This window comes from Synchiropus splendidus, chromosome 13, assembly GCF_027744825.2.
Source record: "Synchiropus splendidus isolate RoL2022-P1 chromosome 13, RoL_Sspl_1.0, whole genome shotgun sequence".
Lineage (NCBI taxonomy): Eukaryota > Metazoa > Chordata > Actinopteri > Syngnathiformes > Callionymidae > Synchiropus > Synchiropus splendidus.
The window spans coordinates 3678990-3701224 of record NC_071346.1 but is presented as its reverse complement, the minus strand read 5'-3'; the positions used below and the strand labels follow the sequence as shown (position 1 = coordinate 3701224).

The window sequence follows — 22235 nt, the reverse complement described above, 5'->3', positions numbered from 1 at the left end:
GTCTGGGAGGAGGTGGGTTGTCTCCTTTATCCTCTAGCTCTCAGACAAAAAAGGACGACCGTGAGCGGGATTCGAACCGGCAACTACCTTGCTGTGAGATGCCACCAAGTTTTGACTTGAAAAAATGAAATAAATAAATAAAATAAATAGGACCAGCGACATCTCTTGATATTTGTTGGAAAAAAAACCCACTGTAAATGCACATAGTTAGAATATTAATGCATAGAAACATAAACAATAATCGTAACTCATTTATCAATGTAATTTCCATGACTCTAATCTATTGGTGGGTGGAGGGGGGGAAATGTATTAAAGCAGATTTATAATTTATAACATAATTTTTAATACAAACTGAGAAAATAAATTAAAAAAAAATACTATTACTACAACTAGTGCTACTGCTAATGGTAATAATAATAATGGTGATGATAAATTTAATTAATTTGTACTACAATATAATAATATTAATATATAACTATTATTATTATTATTATATGTAAAATTGCAATAATAATTAATAATAATTGAATATAGACAAATGAATCAATACAAATGATATTGTTAATAAAATCAAATTAAAAAAATAAAATGTATTATATATGAATTGAAATCAAATACAATGTTTTTGTTTCTTGTTTTAATTATTTAGAAATCATTTGCAGTCACTCAATTGATGAGAATAAATCAATAAAGAACCTCTTGAAACATAATATCTGGAAACATAACTCAAACTTGAGGATAACTTTTTTGGGGGAAAACCTGTGCGACGTCCTGCGAGAGGCTGTGACAGGCAGGCGACAGGGAACACGCGGATAAAATGTCATGAGCCGCAGAAGCTCATGAATCACAGAGCTGCGACAGGAAGGGGAGGAAAGTGGGACACGCTCGCCTCGGAACTTTCAGGAAGTGTGGTACAGGTATTTGTCCTGCGGCGACATTAAACATTCACCTGATGAGATGAGAAGCTTCCAGACGTCTCTCTGCTGCTGGAATTAAAATCACACCAGGACACAGTGCCGCAGCAACGCCGTGGTGCGAGGAGCCTTCCACGAGTTCGGCATGCAGCAAGGAGAAGACGGTGCCGGGAAGTTCACCTGGAGGACCAGGAGGAGACGGAGCTGTGGGCCTGACAGGTCTGATCTGACCTCAGAGATATCAAAGACTTGCCACGCAGCTTTTGATCGTCCAAAGAACAGCGCCGTCGGGCCGACGTCTCCAGAGCTAAAGCACCGACTCATCTGGTTCTGAAGCCAAACATTCGTCACCTTTAACAGAGTGACGCTGTGGTCCATGAGCCTGGGATCTGAACCCTCAACCTTCTGCATCATAGAGATGGTGAGAACAAGACCCGACAGACGGTTCTGGTGGAGCGAGTCCACTCACCCGGCCATGCGATGCTGGGCTTCAGTCACCTGAGGATGAACGGATGGATGTAGATGAAGGAGCTCATGATCGGCGCCAGCTAGCTGTTTCATGTGACACGCTAACTAGCACTAGCACTGAATATCAGGAATTAAATCGAACGTTGACATCGAGACTGTGACGCCACGAGAGGGCCATGACCACTGGAACTGTCTGGTGCATGGAAACCAGAAGGTGTAAGGGGACCCCACAACCAGAGGCCTGGAGCCCCACATGGGTCCAGACTAGATCAATAAAACCAGATAAATTCTCCACCTCATGAAACGTGACGCTGGAGGAGAGAGAGAGACGATGAGCGACCGTCCTCTGGAAGGACGGCAGGAATCCTCCCGTCATCACTGGGGACGGAGCCAGGCCTGTGGAGGTGACCGAGTTCCGAGGAGGCGGAGCTGCCGGACGTGACGGGAGGAAGGTGACATGCTTGGCTCGGCCACAGCTAAACAGCTGGCGCAACGATCAGTCACGTCACTTCTGGAGGTTGAAGTTCCAACACTTGTCACGAACTGTCGTCGAAGGACTTCATATTACAAGAGCTGCGATTTACGACAACAGCTGAGACGGCAAACTGCGCCCTGTGATGCTTTGCTCTTACCTCAGAACATTCTGCTGAGGTTCACTCAATACTAGTTTCCCCCTGCAGTGCCTGTGTTCCTCCACTAGATGGCCACTTCTTGTGGAGCACTTCAGTCAAATTCTAAAAGATGATGGACGACAAAACACATGGACTGACTTGGAAAAAACGTGTACGACAACTTTATGTTCACGCTTATGTCCAGCCTTTCAGATTCTTTTGAGTTCGGACAAGGCCCCCTCTATTTTAGGACCCATTATGGCCCTGGTTTTCCCACCTCTGAGTGGAACTCGCTAACAAAGCTACGATTAGCATTTCTCTAAATCACGGCACGTTGCAGGCTCCTCCGCTGGTGGTTGAATGTCTGAGGCAGCGCTATGTGGCTAACTGCCGTCGACAATAACGGATGTCGCTCTTGAGACGATGGTGGCAGTGACAAAGACGATTTCGGATCAACTTTGGATCGTGAATCCGACCACAGCTGAGACGGCGCTGAACATGAGGAGGAGTTTAGCTCGGACTAGCTAGCGGATGGGTGGAAGCCTGAGCTGTACGAGCAAGAATGTAGCTGTGTTCGTTGTTAGCTGCGAGCACCATTGTTAGCCATAAGCTTGTTGAGCGCGAGAACAGAATGGTTTCTGATCAGGTCGCGCAGTGAGCATCACTGAGGCCAGTTGTTCGCTAACTGAATTAGCCGTTAGCGAACAGCCAGAAGCACCAAACTCGCAGGTCAGCTGTCACTTATTTCTGGCCTGGAGAATCACTTTACGGAGGCAGAGGTCTGGATCAGAACCGGAGAAGCTGCTGTGAATGGAAGCGCAGGACTGTGAGAGCTGCGCGGCTCCTGCTCGCCTTCAGCCGCCGTTATCAGCGAGCAGCTCGATAAAGCGCGGCGGCAGATAAAGGAAGCGGCTCCCCGCCACGAAGAATCTATCCACAACGCCATCCCGCTGCCATGGCAACAGATGAAGACACACCGGCCGCTGCGCGAGAGTGACGGGCAGGAAAGCTCGGCGGGGTTGCCATGGCAACAGACCCATCGCGTGCAGAGACGCTGCCACGGCAACGCGGCCACCGCCGCGTCCCTCCGCCGGACGCCCAGCCCGATGTGGGAGCAGCTTTAAACCGCGGGAGGTGAGGTGAGGTCGGCGCTCAGATATGCAGACTCACTCCTGAAATATGTATCGCAGCCGGGAACTATTGCTCACCGGAGCGGCCACGACCGTCACCCGCAACCTTCTGCGGAGCGGAGTCAGCGGAGACCGGCCACCTGGGAGCCACGCCCAGGCACGTGACCGCCAGACTGGGCGATCGATCTCCGCTCCCTGCTGGTGGAGGCGGAGCAAACATGGCGGCCCATTGTCAGTCAGAGTCAGACACGTGAGAAGAAGCGCCACATCACTCACCAGCTCCAGCGAGTCAGAGGGACGCGGCCCAAAACTCCCACGACCAGAAGCAAAAAAATGGAGAAAACCCTGAGCCATATGGACAGCTGGGAAATGTCATCATCAAAAATAATAAAAATGAACATGAGAGAAATATTTGCGTCAAAAAAGATCAAGAAAAAATGAGAGGTACAACTAAATGAGGCAAAAGATTCTATTTAAAATATATATACAATTTAAAAATCATAAAATGTTTTCAGTAAAAAAGTGAAATTTGCTGCCAAAAATAACATTTTTGAAATTAAAATGAGAAAATGATGACAGAGGTTGAAAAATTGGTAATAATAAAAACTATATTTTAATAACTACTATCATGAAATGTGGCAAAAAATAAAGCAAAAAAGTGAAAAGATACATTTTTAAGACAGGTGAAAAGAAAAACGATAAACTTGACCGTAGAGAATAAATATATAAAGCATAAAAAGGTTTTCAGTTAAACATTTAATTGGCTGCAAATACAAATAAAACTAAAAATAATATAAAAGAATTCAAATTAAAAATTAGAAAATGGTAAAAGAATATCAGGGAAAAACACTGTGAACAATGTCAACAAATTTTTTTAAAAGACAGATGACAAGAAACAATAAATTGGACTGTAGAAAATAAAATATAAATCATAAGAAATGCTTTCAATAAATGTCTTTGCAATAAAAAATAAATAAAAAAAGGAAAAAAAAAATCTAACAAGGAACAAAAATGTTCAGTCACTCAAAGAAAAAGATTTTTTTTTTTTTTATGCAAAAATTCAACCCAGAAAGCAGAGTCCAGCCGAGAATACAAGGTGTGAAAACACAATGGTTTCCACTGTGAATCAGGAAGCGGGTCATTTATGGAGCCAACATCGGAACTCACTCCCGAGATTTGTGCTCGGGGCTGAACGACGCTTCCTTCATCTTAATTTGAGTCAGTGGAGCCTTTGTTCTCTGAGGAAGAGGAGGAGAAGAAGACGAGTCTCGGGAGGACCAGACTCACTGCTGGTGTTCCGCTTGCTGGGGCTGACCTTTGACCCCCAGTTGAGATTTGTGTGTGTGTGTGTGTGTGTGTATGTGTGAGTGTGTGCGTCTCACTTGTTGTGGTCTGATCAGCAGCAGCGTTGCTCTTCATTATTCATGAAGCCTCTGATCGTGTGACATCAGCAGCAGCGGAGAAGCTGAGTGTGAGAAAAGCCCATGAATTAAAGATCAGCAGGAAGACAAGCGCGCGCGCGGGCGTGTCGTCAGCAACTCAACAACATCACAAACGCTGCGCTCAGTGCTGCGAGGAGGCTGGTCATAATGTTACGGCTGATGAAACCACACGCACACACCGCACACGCAAACACACATCGCGCTGCTCAATAAAAGCGAGTGGAAGCGAAATGGTGCCTGTGGCGCCCTCTTGAGGACGGAAGCAGAACTGCCCTTCTGATGATTGTGAGACGAGTCCAACGGAAAAGGTTCGATACACGTGTTGTCACGTGTGGTCACGTGGGGTCATGAACGACAATATTAAAAACCACTGAAAACGTAGTGACATTAGCTTTAGTACGCCAATAGGAGGCGAGAGAAACGAAAACGTCACGTGTTTGAGGCGAAGTCAAAGAAGGAAACTCCGTTGAGCCTCTGCCGCCCTCGTGTGGCCGGACACTAGAAGACAGTTATTTTCTTCCAAGATGATCGGCCAACATGCTCCTTCATTCCGTCTGTCGCCAGCAGCCTCGGTTTACTCGAGTCTCAGTCGAACAAACTGTTGCGTATGAATGAGCTGAGCCGATGAAACTCTGGAAGTTGGCGAAACGAGTCGGGATTTAAGTCCATATTGCGTACGAGCATGAGGTTTCAAGAAAAAAAAAAATTCTCACCAGTTTTGATAAGAGGTGATTCTCAGGAAGCCACCAGAGGGGAGGCAAACAAACCCTTTCTAACCATTTCTGCACAAACTAACAGAAATAAGAAAACTATACGAGTGCGATTTGTGGCAAATAAAAAGTTTAACATTTAAAGTCTAAAAGCATAAGGCGGCTTTCAGTAAAAAAAATAAAAAAAAACTGCAGCCAAAACGAAAACGTAAATAAAAAGGAGAAAATGACTGAGGTAAAAAAAAAACCCGTGTAACGCAATAAAGTTTTGCATTGAAATAGAGTTACACTCGGACAACACAACGTATGGTTTCAACTTTTTTGTCTGCATTTCCTGTGTAGGTTTGAAAGAGTTGAGCTGAAATGAAAGACAAATGTTGGCCACCAACATCATTTGGGAAAAACACCAAGCTATAGAACCTTTGAAAAAGGAGCTTGGCAACTTGATTTTTCTCCACAGTTCATTGTGAAGCTGAACTGTCCCACAGCAGGTTCTTCTGGTCTCTTGTAGCTCAGGTCACAGGTTTGATTCCAGACCGTAGCTTACGTCAAAGACGATGACAAACTGAATGCATTCATTACGTCACTCAATAAAAACCTTTAGGCTTAAAACATTCGAAAACAATTTCTTGGAAGAAATATTTCAAAGTAAAACGTCAGAAAGTAGCGTTCACCTTTAATTATGAAACTTGAGATGCCAAATATTAAATGTATATTTTCATTTCAGAACCGTTGAAACTGTCACTATACACTGTTATTTTCGATTATTTAGGCATGTTGTGTTTGTGTAGTACCTGGTGTCACCAGCAGATGTCGCCAAACCTCCATCTTAAACCCTGAAAGCACAGACGGTCTGGAGTCGTAGATTGTAGGTACATTTATAGAACTTTTTTTCTTTTTACATTGAAACGAACTCGTCATACATGATGCTCAAAAACAAACAAAAACTATACAACAAATGATTGTCACTTATTGCAAGTCACAAAAAGTCGACACCATGAATAAATATTCTACGCAGATCTGTACAATATGCACAAACGAAACAGAATCCGATGGAAGTGCAAATGAAGCTTTGGGATTCGGGGACGCAGAGGTCGTCTTCAGTCACGTCGCGGTGCCACACCAGCAGTCAGAGACGCCTCGCTCCACGACGTCCAACCATGAGCCAAAATCAGGAGAAATGAGATCCATACATTTTCGTATTTACAGTGCATTCCACGGGAAACTTGTGGCCCAAAGCGACAACCACAAGACAACGAGCGGCCGACACGAAGAAGAAAAGATCCAGAACTAAGGCGACGAGTCTCTGTGCTGGCGGTAAAACACAACCTCGGCGGCCTCCTGACCCGAACCAGCAGAGGAAAGAAGGAGAAGTGGTTCAGGGGCGCAAGGGTCCGGCGCCGCGGTCCGCCTGTCACAAAGGTCAGTCTGTTTTCTGTCCATACAGTTTCAGTCTGTGTTGCAGTCGCTGCCAGGCTTAGCCGGAGTTCAAGTACTCCAGCGCCACCTCGTAGCAGAACTTGTACTGGTCCTGGAGGAGGAGAGGCACAGGTCAAAGGTCGGCCACACTAGTGGTGTGAGGTGGGGACACAAGCTAGCAAGTTTGCTGGGCCCGACTTTGATGATGGTGACATGAATGTTCCTTACGCTAGTGCGCATCAATAATGTACACATGCGCGGCTACGCTAATGTAGCTAGCACACCGTTGGAATGACCAGTTCAAAATAGAGTTTAAGTAACGTGAAATGGTAAAAAAAAGGAGGAAAGAAAGTTTTAGTGATAAATTTGGGTTCAAAACATATATCTGAAAAAAATGAAAATAATCATAAAAATTATATAATTGAGAAACTACTGTTTTCTGTCATTAAAAATGACCAGTCACGTGCCAGTAATTAATTAGAAAATAATTGTTTACATCGCAAAGTGATACAGCGCAGTTCCGCAGTTGTCCAGCAGATGCCGCTGAAACCCCACATGTAAACAAAGTTCTCTGGCCTCCAGTTAGGAAGTTCAAACATCGACAGCGTTTTAATTCAAATGGAAGCACATAAAAAAAAACCCTCATGCGAGCGCCCCCTGCTGCACCAGGCCTGTCACTCACCAGTAGGTCCACCATGTTGGGTTTGTTGTTCCTCAGCGTCTTGACGGCGTGGAAGACGTCGACCGAGCGCTGGTGCTGCAGCATCTCACACACGATGCTGATGGCGCAGAAGGTCCCGCTGCGCCCGCCTCCGTTCCTGAAACCACACAGAGAGGCGTCAGGAGCGGCCACCGCCAGGAGGCGACGTGGAGCTGCGGCTCACAGGCAGTGGACCACGGTGCGTCCCTCTCCTCCGTCGTACTCGTCCTGCCACTTGTCCACCTGGCGGATCAGCTTGAGGAAGGAGCGCTTGGACATGGGCGTGTCCCGGTACATGGGCCAGCCCAGGAACTGGAACTGCTGCACCATGCGGTAGCCGTCCTGAGGCTGCGGAGGAACCACAGCGCGCGTCACATCTGACCCTCCGTCACCTCGCAGTCGCACGCGGCCTGTCGCACGCGGCCTGTCGCACGCGGCCTGTCGCACGCGGCCTGTCGCCATGGCGACGTTGCTAAGCAGCTTAGACAGGTGACCCCATGTGAGGTGGTCGTGACAAGGCTCTTTACTCAACCCACCTGTCCTCACTGCTACAGTGAAGTACGGAAACACTACAGTCATAAGTCAGCGTGGCAGAGGTCGAGAGGTCGTACCCGCGCTGCGTTGTAGATCCGGAATATTCTGCTGATGATGTCTTCCTCCAGGTCTGCCGACACAAACTCCACCTGGATGGGTCCGTGTCGGTGGACGCCGTTCTCAGGCCAGTACTGCGGACACAGCTGCAGGGACAGAGGGGAAGGAGGAGGAGGTGAGCGCGGCTCCGCATCTGCCCGTCCTCACAGTCAATCGCCGTGAGGCCGTGGCAACACAAACGTCCCAGTTCAATCCAACGTTTCTTCTGCTGAAGACCAGGAACCTGATTCCTGAGCGACTCTACCTTTGCCAACAAAAGTTGTTAGCCAAACAAAGCTACACAATGTAATGACAGACTCAATGTTTTAGCCTGTAATAAAATCCAATATGACCCGACAGGTGTTAGCATAAGCTGGTCAGCGCCCATGCTAATGCTAGCTACTGAAAAAATGTCTTCAGCTTAGCTGGATTTCTAAATGTTGACTAAAAAAGAAAACCTTGATCGTCCAACACAGTTTGACAGCAGTAAACAAGTTCACAAAACAACACTAGCCTCGGTGTTAATTGTGGCGGTTTGAGGTCAATTATTCAATTAGCTTCACTTGAGACTTTATAGTTTTAATAGATTTGAACTGTTGAAGGTGAAAATATCAAATGTGCATCTATCAAGAGTTAGCAAAATTAGCTCCATGTTAAGTTAGTATCTAGTCGTGTAATGCTTGGTTTTCAAAACAATAGAGTGAACGTGTTTAGAATTCATCATCTAATGTGGTTTTCACAAAAATATCCCAAAAAAGTTTAGCAGTTTAGCTTAGCTTTGCAAGTTTGTATTTATTGCACAATGTTTTGGCACAAAAACGGTTCATGAAACACAAATGTTAGCAAAATAGCATTAGCTTCCGTGCTACACTCCGCCCAAGTACCTGCTAGCTTCACTAAACAACAACCCCGCATGCTGAGGGCTGCTGTACAATCTGTGTGTGACCGGCAGTCACGCCCCTGGCGCCTCGACATCACAGAGCTCCAATCGTCTCATCACCCAGCTAGCTGGGAGGACAAGGCTCAGCTGAAGCCCAGAGGCCGGTCAGGCCAGAGGAGACGAGCTCAGAGAGTCACAGTGGAGACCGAACAAGCGTCCTGGCCAGGAATGTAAACACACAAACGGTCCGACAGCTTACACACACACACATGCACAGTGTGTGCACAGGTCTGTCAAACGCTTACAAATTCCACGGATGCAGGAATAAAGAAGGTGATGGAAAACAGAGCAGAGTGAAGCTCCACTTCCTCCACCGTCTGCTTCAGTGAGAATATCCGATGAAAGGGTCTTTGCTACCCAGTCAGTCAGTCACCTGGGGGACGGAGGAGGGTGGAGGAGGGGGGGCAGGACCGGGAGAGGAGCCGGCTCCAGGCTTTGATCGCGGGCATTATGACAGAGCCTGGGGCTGAGAATCTGGAGTTTCCTCCACAGGCTCCTGGCTGCACCTGCCTGCTCTTCAGATGATTCAGACGCTTCACTCCTCTGCTGGAGGACGACCTCCGCCTGTCAGGCCAGTCCACCAGGCGCCACACTGCAGCCAATTAAAACCCTGCGCTCACTCCAGAGACTCCGCAGTCTATGGGTCTACAGTCTGAGCGACTCATGTCCTCATGGGGATTCATGAGTCGGACTCACTTCCAAAATTAGATGCGACTCAAACCCATGCGTGGTCCCTGCTGTCAGTGGCGCCCTCTGGTGGACGCGATTATTATCACCACCACATCCAGTATGAAAAACAAAAACTGGTCATCCAGTTGCAGTCGATTGTCGAGTCGTGACTCATGGGTTAACAACCCAATCCGATCTTTGGGTTCGTTCGTTCAGTCTTTTGAGACTTGATGCCACGACTCGTCGTCCTATCCCCAAAATAAATATCTCACACACAAGCTAACACAGAAAACGGCTGAAATGTAAAGGTTCCACTTCACTTTCCGTAGCTCCCTTCCTGCTTCTCCTCCTCCCTTCAGGACCTGTGCCACTGATGTTGACTTGGTAATAATGTCACCCTGCATTCATGACCTTTTGACCCCGAACATAACCCTGATAACTTTGAAACGCACTTTCACCACCTGGTCCAGAGGTCAGACCCGGGTCAGGGGAGAGCGCCTGCAGACCCACAGAGAGCTTACCTGAGCCGGGTCCACGTCGTTGAGCATGACGATGGAGGTGACATGGTAGTCCAGCACCAACCTCCAGAAGTCCTTGACCGTGTTGGGCAGCGGGTGCTGGGTGACGATGAAGGCGGACGGTTGCTTGTAGCTCTGGAGGAGGCAGAGAGAACATCAATAATGGATGGAGGACGAGCGGGAAACATTGAGCCCTGTGACCAGGAGGCGTTTCCTAATGGAGCTTCCATGTCGGGGAGGTGAGACCAGGACACCGTTGAGTCTCCATATATCAAAGTCTCATTTTTCTCAATTTCATTTTCATGTTTCATTAATCTTAAAACACTTTTGCACTTATGTTTCAGCACCATATTTTGGCCACACAATATTGTGATCGATTCACTCATTAGAATGGTTTTTGTAAGTAAAGTTGCCAAGCAGTTTTCCTCTCGATACTAGATCTATTAAAAATGAAGACGAGAAAGTCGATAGGATGTCGTCACTGATCAGTCCTATTGAAAGAATCTAAATGAATCGCAGCAGATACTTGTGTTGCTTCTGCTTTCTTCAGGTGGAGAACGTCAGGCTCTTCTGAGAAGATTCATCAACTCGATGACAAGCAGGAGGAAATGAAGGGATGGATTTGTTTCCATTTTAAATGACCAACTGGCGAGTCAATACTTTGCTCCATGAATGAACCACATGACCAGGTGAGTCCTTACGTCCATCAGCGCCGCGTTGATGTAGTTGGAGCTCTCGCCGTCGATGGTGATGAGGAAGGGCAGGCAGCGGTCAGGAGGCAGGACGTCCATGCAGCGGTTCTTCTCGTGGTTCCGGGGCAGCAGAGCGATGCTGCAGTCTTCCACCCGCAGCGTTGGGGTCACCATGTTGAGGGTCTGTCAGGTCAAAGTTCAAAGTAATGACCTCTAGAGCAGTGATTCTTCAACATAGGGCAGTGGCTCGTGGTTGTGCCGGGAGTGCCGGAAGTTTTTTTGGTTTTACACCTCTGGGTCGTGAGACGCTCAGTTTTAATACATGAGCCACGTACGGTGGCAGCAGTGAGTCACTGAATTGACTTGACAGCTGCAAATCTGTGATAGTTACCAACTATGGAGAGGTTCTTGAAAAGAAAAATGAAAAGTAAAGTGATGCTTCCCCCAACAGTAAACATAGTTCATAGTTCATAGCAGTTATTACAATTTTTTAGAAAAGTAGAAAAAGCAATACTTTTATTTAGACTTACATTGTCTTCAGAGTTTATTTTGAAAATAAAATACAATGTACATACAGTACATATATACATAGCTTTATTATATTTGTTTTTCAGTTTTTTCCATTTTTCCCAACAGTTTGTATTAAGTGTACTTTTTTTATTTGATGAACATGACTTGCATCTGGTTCTGCTGGACTCTTCCATGGCAAACATCTTTGCGATGATCACATAGTTTCATGTCATTTCATAAGGTTTTGGTTTGTTTACGTAAAAGTAGATTGACTATGGTGATTGAACACAAATGAAAATGAATCAGTTCTATTCATTGTCTACTCACAGCTGTTTTATACATTATTTCACATCACTGATGCAGAAGTTACCTGTGAAATAATAATAATAATATTTTTGAGAGGTGACTTAAGGTAACTTCTGCATCAGTGATAATAATAATAATAATAATAATAATAATAATAATAATAATGAGTAATAAGTAGCCAACATTTCGTCAGCGTTTGAGCACACGCTGTACTCTGACTCTACGGAAACCTACCCGGAACTCCTCCTTGATGGGGCTGGAGTTGGTCTGCGGGTCGGGCCGGTTCATGTCATAGTAGACGGAGCGGAACTGGCTGGCGGGGATGGTGGTGTCGCCGCACAGACAGGCCTCCAGAATGGCGTCGTGGATGAAGACGTACTGCTCCTGCAAACAACAGCATCCTCATTGCGCATCCGTCATGCGGCTGACACTCATCGCATCCGACATTGGCAGGAAGTACCTCACAACATCACCCGCTCCCCCACAGGAGGAAGCCGGCGTGACCCCGGTATTCCCTCAAATAGCTGGAAGAAGTCAGTGACCTTAACAATGACGGCTTGGCTTCGCCCCCCGGCTGCTTCTGTGACAAATATTTTGGGCTGGTCGGAGCTGAAAGGTTACAGATTCTTCTGCCGCGCAGGTACCTTCATCCGGGACCGGAATTAATGCTCTGACATTTGGGTAATGGACGGAGCGCCGGGAGGCCGGCGCCGTGTCATGATGTAACCCACTCGTGCGGCCGCGGGCTCGCTTTAATCGCAGTTTATGTAGATTCATGTTGAACAAGCAGCATTGTTTGGATATGAGTCAGACATGTGACACAACATCTGCGGCAGGTTTGCTGCGGGAGCGAGTCGATACCATTTGTATTCAGCTTAATGGATCTAGATCTATTATCAAACACCATCTAGAATAGATCAGCACAATAGCCCGAATGACATGAATAAAAAAAATTGAAATAAATTTGACATATTAGAGGCATTTGTTTTATATTAGATCAGTAACTTTAAACTAAAATATTTTTGTGTATGTTTAATTCAAATTTATTGCTGAGTAGAACAAACTTCTGCGTTAGCTGAATGATGCGACGTGATAGGCTGACATGTACAGGGCATTACATTTATATCACCGAAGTGGTAGGATCGATTTGGTAGGGGTGAAAACTCCATCAGAGATGCAGATTTCCCCCTGGCAAATGAATAAAAATGTACAGTGGCACCTCGGTTTTCGAACGTCCCAGACTTCGAACAAATCGAAGTTCGAACATCCAAAAAATCCAGAACTTGAACGCCCCCGAAAAAAGCCGGAAAAACCATAATGTGCGTGACCGACCAGCTGACCCACGACGTGCTTTGTTATTGTGTATATCGCAGCCTCTGTATGGAGACGTGTCCCGTTAGCTCCATTTACTGACTGTTTTTTCTTCATATTGAGGTGTAAAACCTTTCCTGTCTCCACACTGGAGCGTGGTAGAGTGTCACAGGGGAGGTGCTGGAGCGCTCACTCCAGGGTTTGATGTCCTGTTGTGGGCTGGAGCTGGGACAGGGATGAGGCCAGTCTGGGACAGAGCGTGACTTGGTTTATGACTTTGTCACAGCCAAACTGCACAGAAGCGCACATTCAGAGCTGGACACGCACCGGGCACCTCTTCCCTTCTGGAGAGACGTCACTCACTCGGCAACCCCTCCCACATGCAGCGGCCACACACATAGAGGAACAGCCACCTGCAGCAGACACTCGACATTCACTCCTACAAAAGACTAGTTTAAGGCTTGGGACGCATTCTTTCTTTTTCCATTCATTGTAATGGGAAAAATCGATTCAGATTTCGAACAATTTGCTTCTCAAACGGCCGTCTGGAGCGGATTGTAGTCGAGAGCCGAGGTACCACTGTATCTGGATGGGTTTAAGTGCCTACTGTGGAGTTTATTGTGATTTCTTGTGCGGTGTGTGAAAAACAAAGCTCTGTACATGTCAGCCAATCACGTCGCGTCGTTCCGCAGACTGCGGAGAAGAACCAATCCGATGACAAACATCATATTTTGTCAAAAATTATTGTGGTAGAAAGCGCCATGAAATGCGTTATTTCAATTTCCTCTGGCTCTATAAAACATAAAAAATATATATATTGTATGTGCCGGATGTGACGTCATCATCCCGCGGCAGGTAGGACACATTTGGTGCCTACTCCGGGGCAGAATCACCAACAACTTGCTAACACACTTTCTGTTCACGAGTCAGAACCACTTCCTGTCCAGTGTTTTGCGTTGAAAAGTCTCTTGGCTGAAGGAAAGAAAAGCTGCTGACTCATGGCTCAACCTAATGAGTGACATCTCCCCTGATGGTGGCTCTTGAGTTTATGTGGAAAAACGCTGGCCACATGTGGCCCCGCTCCTCGCAGCTGTCACTCAGGCGCTTCACACGCCGACGCCTTTTGACGTAAATCGACTCTGAAGTGACATTTGCAGCCGACACTTGCTCGTCATCTCCCGTCGACTTCCTGCTCACTGATCACGCAGAAACACGCGCTGCCAACGACTGAGTCATGTGACCTGCTCGCAAAGTTCAGAAGGTTGCGCGATTCCCGGTCCGGGTGCAAATATCAAAGCAGTCGTGGCCGCGGGTGAAATTGGCATCAAACACCTGCGAGGGCCGTCGGTGAAGGTCAGCGAGCTTCAGCATTTGGACTCCGGGTCCTGGGCCGGCGCCGGGTCCATTAGGCCCGGTCAGCCTCCTGATTTAAAGGGAGGCGCGGTGAGCACCGACGCGTTGAGCGGGACATCCAGATGGCCGGCGCTCAGCAGGGAGAGTCGCTTGTTTTCCAGCCATCAGTTTGGGCTTTTACCTTTAATGATGGCGGCGCCTGCCAAATAGTGTGCTCAACAACCTGCTGGTGTTCGCGGTGAGCACTCACCACATCACATGCAGAAACACTGCCACGCGCTTGGTTCTGGAGAAATCTGGGCACTTTGAAAGTTCAATAACGCAGCTCTACTCCTTCTTCCTCATAAAGTCCCATCATTTCATCTCACAATATTCAAAACTGGCTTGTTTTTCATATATTTTTTACGTGTTGGTTATGTGATTGACATTTGAACCAAGTATTTTTTTACGTATTTGCTGTTTATTTTATTATGTTTATTTATTTATTCATTGATTTTTTCTTCATGTTTAAGGAGACCACATTGAAATGTTTGTTTGACCATAAATTGGATTTTCTTTCTTTATTATTAGAATATAATACTGTGAATATTTGCGTATTTAGAGCGATATGTGGATTTTAATCACCACATAATTATTATGTGGATTTATATAATTTCAGAGTCAGCATTAATATTCAACTATTAAGTATTTATTTACCTGAATAAGTGATGATTTTTCATCACTTTACACAGGTTTATTTGGATTAAAATATGACAACATTTCTATGGAAAATATTAGACAATGTAGTTTAATCTCTTTATTATGTCCACCAGTTAATGCTCTTCTTTTAATTGACATAATTTCAAATAATCTCATTTATTCATTCTAGTGTTTATTATTCAGATCAGCCAAGCCTTTGAGGGCGTAGTTGTCCAGGTAGTATAATTGAATTTAATAGTACTTTATCTTGTCATTTTTGATGAATGGAGGCAATAAGTGATGAAAAAAAGAGTTGCTGTTGCTTCAGTTTACAATCTTCAGCAGCGCAGTTTTGGGCTGCTCATCAGGAGAACACTGGGAAGCGACAGATTGGAGACATTAAGTGTGGCTCGGAGGAGAGAGATGATGAAGCTGTCGGCTGATGATTCATTCCCACCGTCGTATGAATAAAGTTGAGGAGAAAAGGTGTCTATTGTCGTGCGACCATACCTCGGTCTGGACCATGTTGACCCGGCGGGACCGCAGCTCCCGCACGCAGTTGTAGATGTCCACCACTCCCTCTCGCTCCGCCATGTCCAGCATGATGTCGATGACGATGAAGCAGCCGGTGCGTCCGGCGCCGGCGCTGTGGACCCAACACACACACCAGATCCATCAGCTCCACCTGAGAGACGTTCCCCTCAACACGAGGAGCGGCCACACCCACCTGCAGTGGACCACCATGGGCCCGGCGTTGCTCAGCGTCTTGGACTTGACTCTCCTGATGAATCCCAGCAGGCCGGTGGAGTGGTAGGGGACGCCGTGGTCCGGCCAGCCCGTGAAGTGGAACTGTCGGATCTCCCGGATCTCATGAGCCCCTCTCTGAGGAGGAGAGGTGTCGTAAACAGACGGGAGATGAAACCACAGCGGAGACACGCCGCAGCAAACGTGTTCATCACAGAATAGAGAGGAGGAAGGGAAACCAGACGACAATAAATGTGGCGAGAAAATATGATACGAGATGAAATATTATTTTCTAGAATGGAAAACAAACTGTTTAATCACAAAATAAAATAAAACATCTTCATTGTTTGTTCAACGATAATTCATAATTTCAATAAAAACTAATGCAAGATTTCAACATTTACCTCATATAATCGTTTCATTATTTTAGACACTCATTGTTCCTCTGAATTTAGAAACTAAAATTGAGATCAAACATCTGGATCCAACTGTGGAGCAGCGCGCTCACCTTCTCCACCGCGAAGGTCCTGATGACGTACTCGGACAGCAGCTCCGTCTCGATCAGCGTCACCTTGATGTCCCGGTAGATCTCAGTGTCGTCGGGCCAGTACTTGCAGCACTTCACCTGGAGAGGGCGACGACGCAGGGTGAGAACCGCAACAAAGCTTGGATTTGTTGGACTCAGCAAGACTGAGTCTGAAGTACGAGACTGAACTTCCGATCTACTTCCATTTCCACAGTGACTCACCCAGATGTGTGGGATTCAGCACGTTCATGAGACAATCTCAAACACCAGAAAGTCAACAAGTGACTCGCCTAGACTTGTATGACTCTGCAGTTTCCATGACTACAATTTCAACCACATTTCTGCGCCCCAACTGGAATAAACTAAACAAATGTGTGAGACTCTACCGTGAGCTAGCTGCCTGGTTACTGGTGCGGCCTCATGTGGACGTGTGGGACTGAGCCAATTTGATGACTCCAAATGACTCACAACTTCATAATCAGATCTGCTTCCTGCCGCAGGTGTCATGGCGCTAGCATAGATGAACCTGTACCGCTTCTCGTTTCTCATCTAAATTTAGATTGCAAATCCACAATCTGTCACGTGGACGTCAGATATCGGCGACGTCACAGCGATTGTTCTCCTGAATTTGGCAGGAAGCGTCTCTGCTTAGTCGGCGCGAGCTAATACGATAATGACTTTTGCTTAATTTAATGAAGCTGGGAGCAGATTGGTGATTGTTCTCGTCACAGATGGGTGTGGGGATTAGCGGACGGGGGTGAGGAGGCCTGCACCTCCGCCACCGTGTCATCCCGATGGGCAGCGGACGGTGATCGGACCACGTCTGCATCGCGGCTCCCTCCTCCAGTATCAGTTTTAACTGAACATCACAGGAGAGGGGGGGTGATTTCTTCAGCTACCTAATACAAGTAATATTTCCTGCGGGGGGTTTTAGATTTCTGCTGGGAAATCTGTTTGAAAACACGGGAGGGTTTATTATTCCACATCATTAGTGGATCGTCATTAGATCTCCCTCATCCAATTCCAGGTTTCACTCTAATACGTCTAATTCCGCGCTCCGCGGAGACGGACCCTCGGCCCGCGCCCGCCTCATCCAGCCTGGGGCTCATCGTCACTTCGCCGACGTGAGAATGGAAAGGAGGAAATGTGAGAATGAGATGGGCGTCTGAGCCGCGGGAGGAATACAGAGCTGGAAATCACATCTCAAATCGATGAGTCTGCGAGCCTGACTCCACCACACATCAGCATTCAAGTTGCCCGACGATGATGAACTCAGTCCGATTCGTTGTCAAAGGCAGCAAGCCCCGCCTCCGTGCCTTCCACTGCGGCACGGTCACGTCTGAGCGCGTGCCAGGGCGTTCATCAGCGGCGAGCAGATGGCCCGCCGCGACACGCCGGGATGATTTTACGGGTCCTCTACGGAGCCCAAGCCACTGTGACCAAGTGCCGCCCCGCCATTGGACAAGGATCATATAGCAGACGGCTCATGCTGCGGCGGGACCCCCCCCTCTGAGGCCGCCGCTGCAGCTAAGCAGGTGTAGAGAAGGTGCGGGGCGGAGCCGGGGAGGGGGGCTACTGTAGAGGAACGAGCTAATGAGGTACCAAGAGATGAGCCATGAATCATCAGCTCTGCTACATTTGAGACGCACACGAAGAAAGTGCAGATCAGCACAGTTGCTGGAGATTTGTGAGGAGTTGTGGTGGAGTAAAGTAGGGCCCGAGGGCCACATGTGGACGCATGACAGGTACGATCAGGCGCTGGCAATGAGAAACCGGTCACACGGTGCCGGGAGGGAGCGAGTCCCTGACTCTAAAGTGGCTCCACTCCCGTGACCGATTCACCGAAAACGCTGCCAAGACCTGAGGATCTGAGGACGAAATAAAACGGTTCCGGAACATAATCACCCCATCACAACCTCCTCAGCGTTTCCGCTCGAAGGGTCGGGCGTCTGAGTGAAATCACCAGTTATGGAGCCACTTGGATGGAACGCCAGTCGCTCGCCTGGACGGTCGTGTGGTAATGAAGGCCATCAATCAGTCGCTCACACTTGATCAGGGGAAAAGAGGGAAAAGAGCTGGCGGCACGTGAAGCCAGCGCCTCGCCGAGTCCTCTCACACACGCACACGGATGGTCACAGACACACATGATGAAACGGCCGTCTCCAGGAGATCTGATTTAAGAAGCTGCCGAAGGTGTCACTGATACCCACCCGCCCCACCTCCACCAGGTTGGTCACCATGACGATGGCCGCCGTGTTTTCCTGCCACACCATCCGCCAGAAGTCGAAGACCGTCTCCTGCATGGGACCTGGGCCACACACAAAACACACCATCAGAAAACAAATTCCACACGGAGGAGCAGAGGAAGAGCTGGCAGGAGAGGAGCCACGGAAGCAAGGATTCGGAGTTTGTACCGTCCCCATCCGCCCACGGCAGATCTGAGCCAGGCGGGGATCAGGAACACAACTTCACACCCAAATATATACTTCTACGTTTCAAAATATATATAATAAATTAGACAAAAAATTTAGGAATCATGCTTTTTTTTAAATCACAGAACAGGAATAAAAATAAAGATTAAAAAAGAAAACAGAACATTTTGACTTTAGTGTTTAACATTGGTTTGATTCCCCTGTAAACAAAAGACAAATAAGGTCATTTAAAACAGAATAAATGATAAGCAATTTCCCAAATCATAAGAGATATTTAAGAGGAAGAACCTTAAAATTAGTTTTTTTTAATCATGTTGTATTTTTTATATTTAACAAATCAAGCTTTTTTTGTTTGACAGAAGACAATATTTTATAAGAACAAAATATGTATTTTTAACTATTTAAAAAGTACGTTTACAAAAGTAAAATGGTGGCGCAACAAGGAAAAAATATTGGGAAAGGAAGAAAAAAGAAAACCGCATATTACTTTATTAAAATTAGAAAGGACGACATCAAAAAAAGCTGAAAAATATCATAAACCCCATTGATGTTGAAACCACTTCATTCTGAAGACCTGGGTCAGACGTGGTTCTCTCAGAACCAACCCTGGATGCTGAGCGTAATACCACGGGCAGCTGACTCAGTGGCGGTCAGACGTCCAGAACAGACACCACCGGCGCTGCCTCTCCCTGCTTCCTCTCCGACCTCGCGACCTGCACGTGCCTCCCGCCCAGTGACCTAAATCAGCTCCGGAGCTTGAATATGCAAAACTTGACGGAGCAATAACTGTGGATTTAATTATTATTCAGGTTAATTAAAATGATTAATATTGGTTTTAATCAAACGCTGAGCAGAATTGGTAGGCATTAATTAGTGGATGCAAATTCCGGCGCCGCCTGAGCATCCGCTCAGATCAGAGGAGGAAGGAGGAGGAGGAGGGGAGTCGAGTCAAGACAGCAGCTTTTTTGACTGATTTGCGTCCTTGTCTGAGGTCAAGGGGGCAGCAGTCGGAGATCAGAGGTCCAGACCTTCCTCTCCAGACGTCTCCTCCTCATGCCAGTTCTGGCGTGCGCCAGGTCTGCCCCGGGGCCTCCTCCCTGGGCTGCACACCATTCCACTGACCTTCTCTTGCCTGTTGAGGGCGCTGGTTTAAATCCCGAGCACGAGACGGACCATTAGCGGGAAACAATAGTATTTATCGATGGAGAAGAGAACACATGACTCAGCCACTAAAAGCAACAACAAGCAGAAAAACAAAATTCATGGTTTTGTTTTTCGGCCTAAAAGAGTCGGTCGCTGCTTGATTGATGACGGCGGCGGCATCTGCTCCCCCTCCGGTTATCAATAAAGGTTTATTGCTATTTTAGCCACTTGATTGATCAAGTCATGCGGGACGGCGCTCCAGCGCCGAAACGCTGCTGGGCGCCGCCCGCTCTTCCTCTGGTGACACTTGAAATCTCTGGTGTTTTATGATATGATGCGATCTCGCAGCAGAGAAATGAGCAGCGGCTCCATTATGTTCCGGCAGTCTGTTCGTGTCTGGTGGAAGAACAGAGTCATTTTTCTCAAAGATGGAGCGAAATGAACATCTGCTAATTTCTCCTGCCTTCCTCGACTTAAAATCGTACATTTGTATTCTGCTGATTTTTTTTAAGCGTCTCCAGTCGGCTTCTCCAATTACCACCCGAGCGGATCGAAGCCCCCGCGAGCTGCTGCTGCGCCCACGCTCGTCCTCCAGGGAGGAGAAGTTTGGGAGCTGGAGAAGCGGGACAGCTGGTGAGTAGGACTTCAGTAGCACAATAGCACTTGGCGCTGTGCGGTAAACCATCCGACAGAAGACACTTTCCAGCTTCAGCATCCAATTTATGATCCCAAACCGGCGGATGAGAGCGGCGCTGGACTCGGTGCCGGTCACGTGGACGCCAGCCGCCGCCAAAAGAGTCTGGGTGTTCTTTCTTGAACAAGAGATGGGTCGACTATCGCGCTCAAAACTCTGGGCCACCAAGACATTCCCACGATGAAACCCAAAGTCAGTAAGGTCACATTACAATTCTTAAGTGACAAGTGGCTGTTCATGAAAATAAATGTTAATAGAGTAAACAATTAATAATAAAAAAAATTTAAAATTAACTGAGAAATTAAGTCTAATCTTGTTCATGTTATTTTTTATGGAGACTGAAAGTCAAATCCAGTGCTATATAAATGCAGTTAACTTACAGGGCACCAAATTTGCCATTGAAACTACTGAGAAATGAACTTGCTTACAATTAGAATGCTGTTTTGGAATTGTTAAAAAAAAAAAAAGAAACAAAAAAATTATATTAATATCAATATATTTTACGCCTATAAGGAGCATACAGAGAAAATAAAATAAATATCAATTGTCAATAACTATAATCTGCAACAAATAATCAAATATAAAAAATGAAAATGCTTTTAAAAAAATGCAATACATCCAAAAAATTACATTTTACCTTATAAAGTTATAAAGTTAAAGGAATAAACCAATATAAACTATAATGGAAATGTGTTTCATATGTATTTAAAAAATACATTCATCGAATGATGTGACACAATAGAAAAGAGAAAGTCAAAACAGAGTAAAAATCATGTTTTTTTTTTTAATCTTTGACATTCAATTAAGATTGTCAGCTCAACTAAGACATTTTATTTCTACAATTAAAGTAAATAATAATATAGTAATAGAGGTCAAAGTATTGTGATATATATATAATTATGGATCATATTTTACAAGTACAATCATAACACATTATGAGCCATTGAATGAATGTTTGTTGGTGTATCTTAATGCTTTGCCTGACTGGGTCTGTGAACAGGAAGTCGCGCTGCAGTCCAGGAGGGAAAAGCAGCTAGGCTACATTAGCATGTAGCTATCAGGCTACAACTGCTGTTGTAACTGATGAAACTGTAGCCATGTGAGCGACACAGTCGGTGATAAATGTCCCCTGGCTGCTACGGCGGCGAGTGAATAAACGCGTGGCAGGACTTCGGGGAGACGACAGGTGAGCGCTGCTGTCGACACTTCACAGACGATGAGCTCCAGCTAGAGCTTCTCACAACTGTCGCCGAGCTAATGCAGCCGCCGCGCTGCGTTCAGGGACCGACTCAGACGCAGGAAGTGTGACAGCTGCAGAAATCCCTCACCAGGTAGCAACCACAAACACGCACATTAATAATGGAGAGCCGCTCACTTATCATGGATTTTCCGTCCCCCCCCCCGATGGGACAGGAGATGTTCACCTGTAAATAATAAAACTTTTTTGCTTCTGGGGACAGTTCATGGTGGGGATGGATGGGGAGGGAGGGGGAGCACTGGAGGGCGAACCCTGATGGAACTCGACTCACATCTGCATCATAAATATTTTGTCACAAAGCGGAGCTGAAGAGAAACTCACCAGGAAACAGACACAGATCTGCTTCACCCACATCAAAGACACGACCACTAGAGAATCAATCCAGCAATGAGCTTTGAGTCATGGCTCGGTAGACTTGAGTCAGATTGAAACTTGGG

The 22235-nt window shown here is 46.5% G+C and overlaps 1 protein-coding gene across 7 annotated transcripts in view; it reads right to left on the bottom strand.

Annotated features, from left to right (window-relative positions):
* Nucleotides 1–6036: 6036 nt before the first annotated feature.
* The window catches only part of LOC128769573 (receptor-type tyrosine-protein phosphatase mu-like), a 136171-nt gene continuing 119972 nt past the window's right edge, over nt 6037–22235 (bottom strand). For 6 of the 7 annotated variants that reach the window (XM_053883394.1, XM_053883396.1, XM_053883397.1 and 3 more), the window contains 11 exons: nt 18482–18579; nt 16254–16370; nt 15729–15883; nt 15512–15647; nt 11894–12043; nt 10853–11026; nt 10155–10286; nt 8006–8131; nt 7579–7742; nt 7377–7512; nt 6037–6806 (listed from right to left, as the gene is read on the bottom strand). In XM_053883394.1, coding sequence (XP_053739369.1) covers nt 6753–6806; nt 7377–7512; nt 7579–7742; nt 8006–8131; nt 10155–10286; nt 10853–11026; nt 11894–12043; nt 15512–15647; nt 15729–15883; nt 16254–16370; nt 18482–18579 — 1442 coding nt within the window. In that variant the 3' untranslated portion in view covers nt 6037–6752. The remainder of the gene's footprint in view (nt 6807–7376; nt 7513–7578; nt 7743–8005; nt 8132–10154; nt 10287–10852; nt 11027–11893; nt 12044–15511; nt 15648–15728; nt 15884–16253; nt 16371–18481; nt 18580–22235) is intronic. The other variant, XM_053883395.1, reaches the window with a different exon arrangement.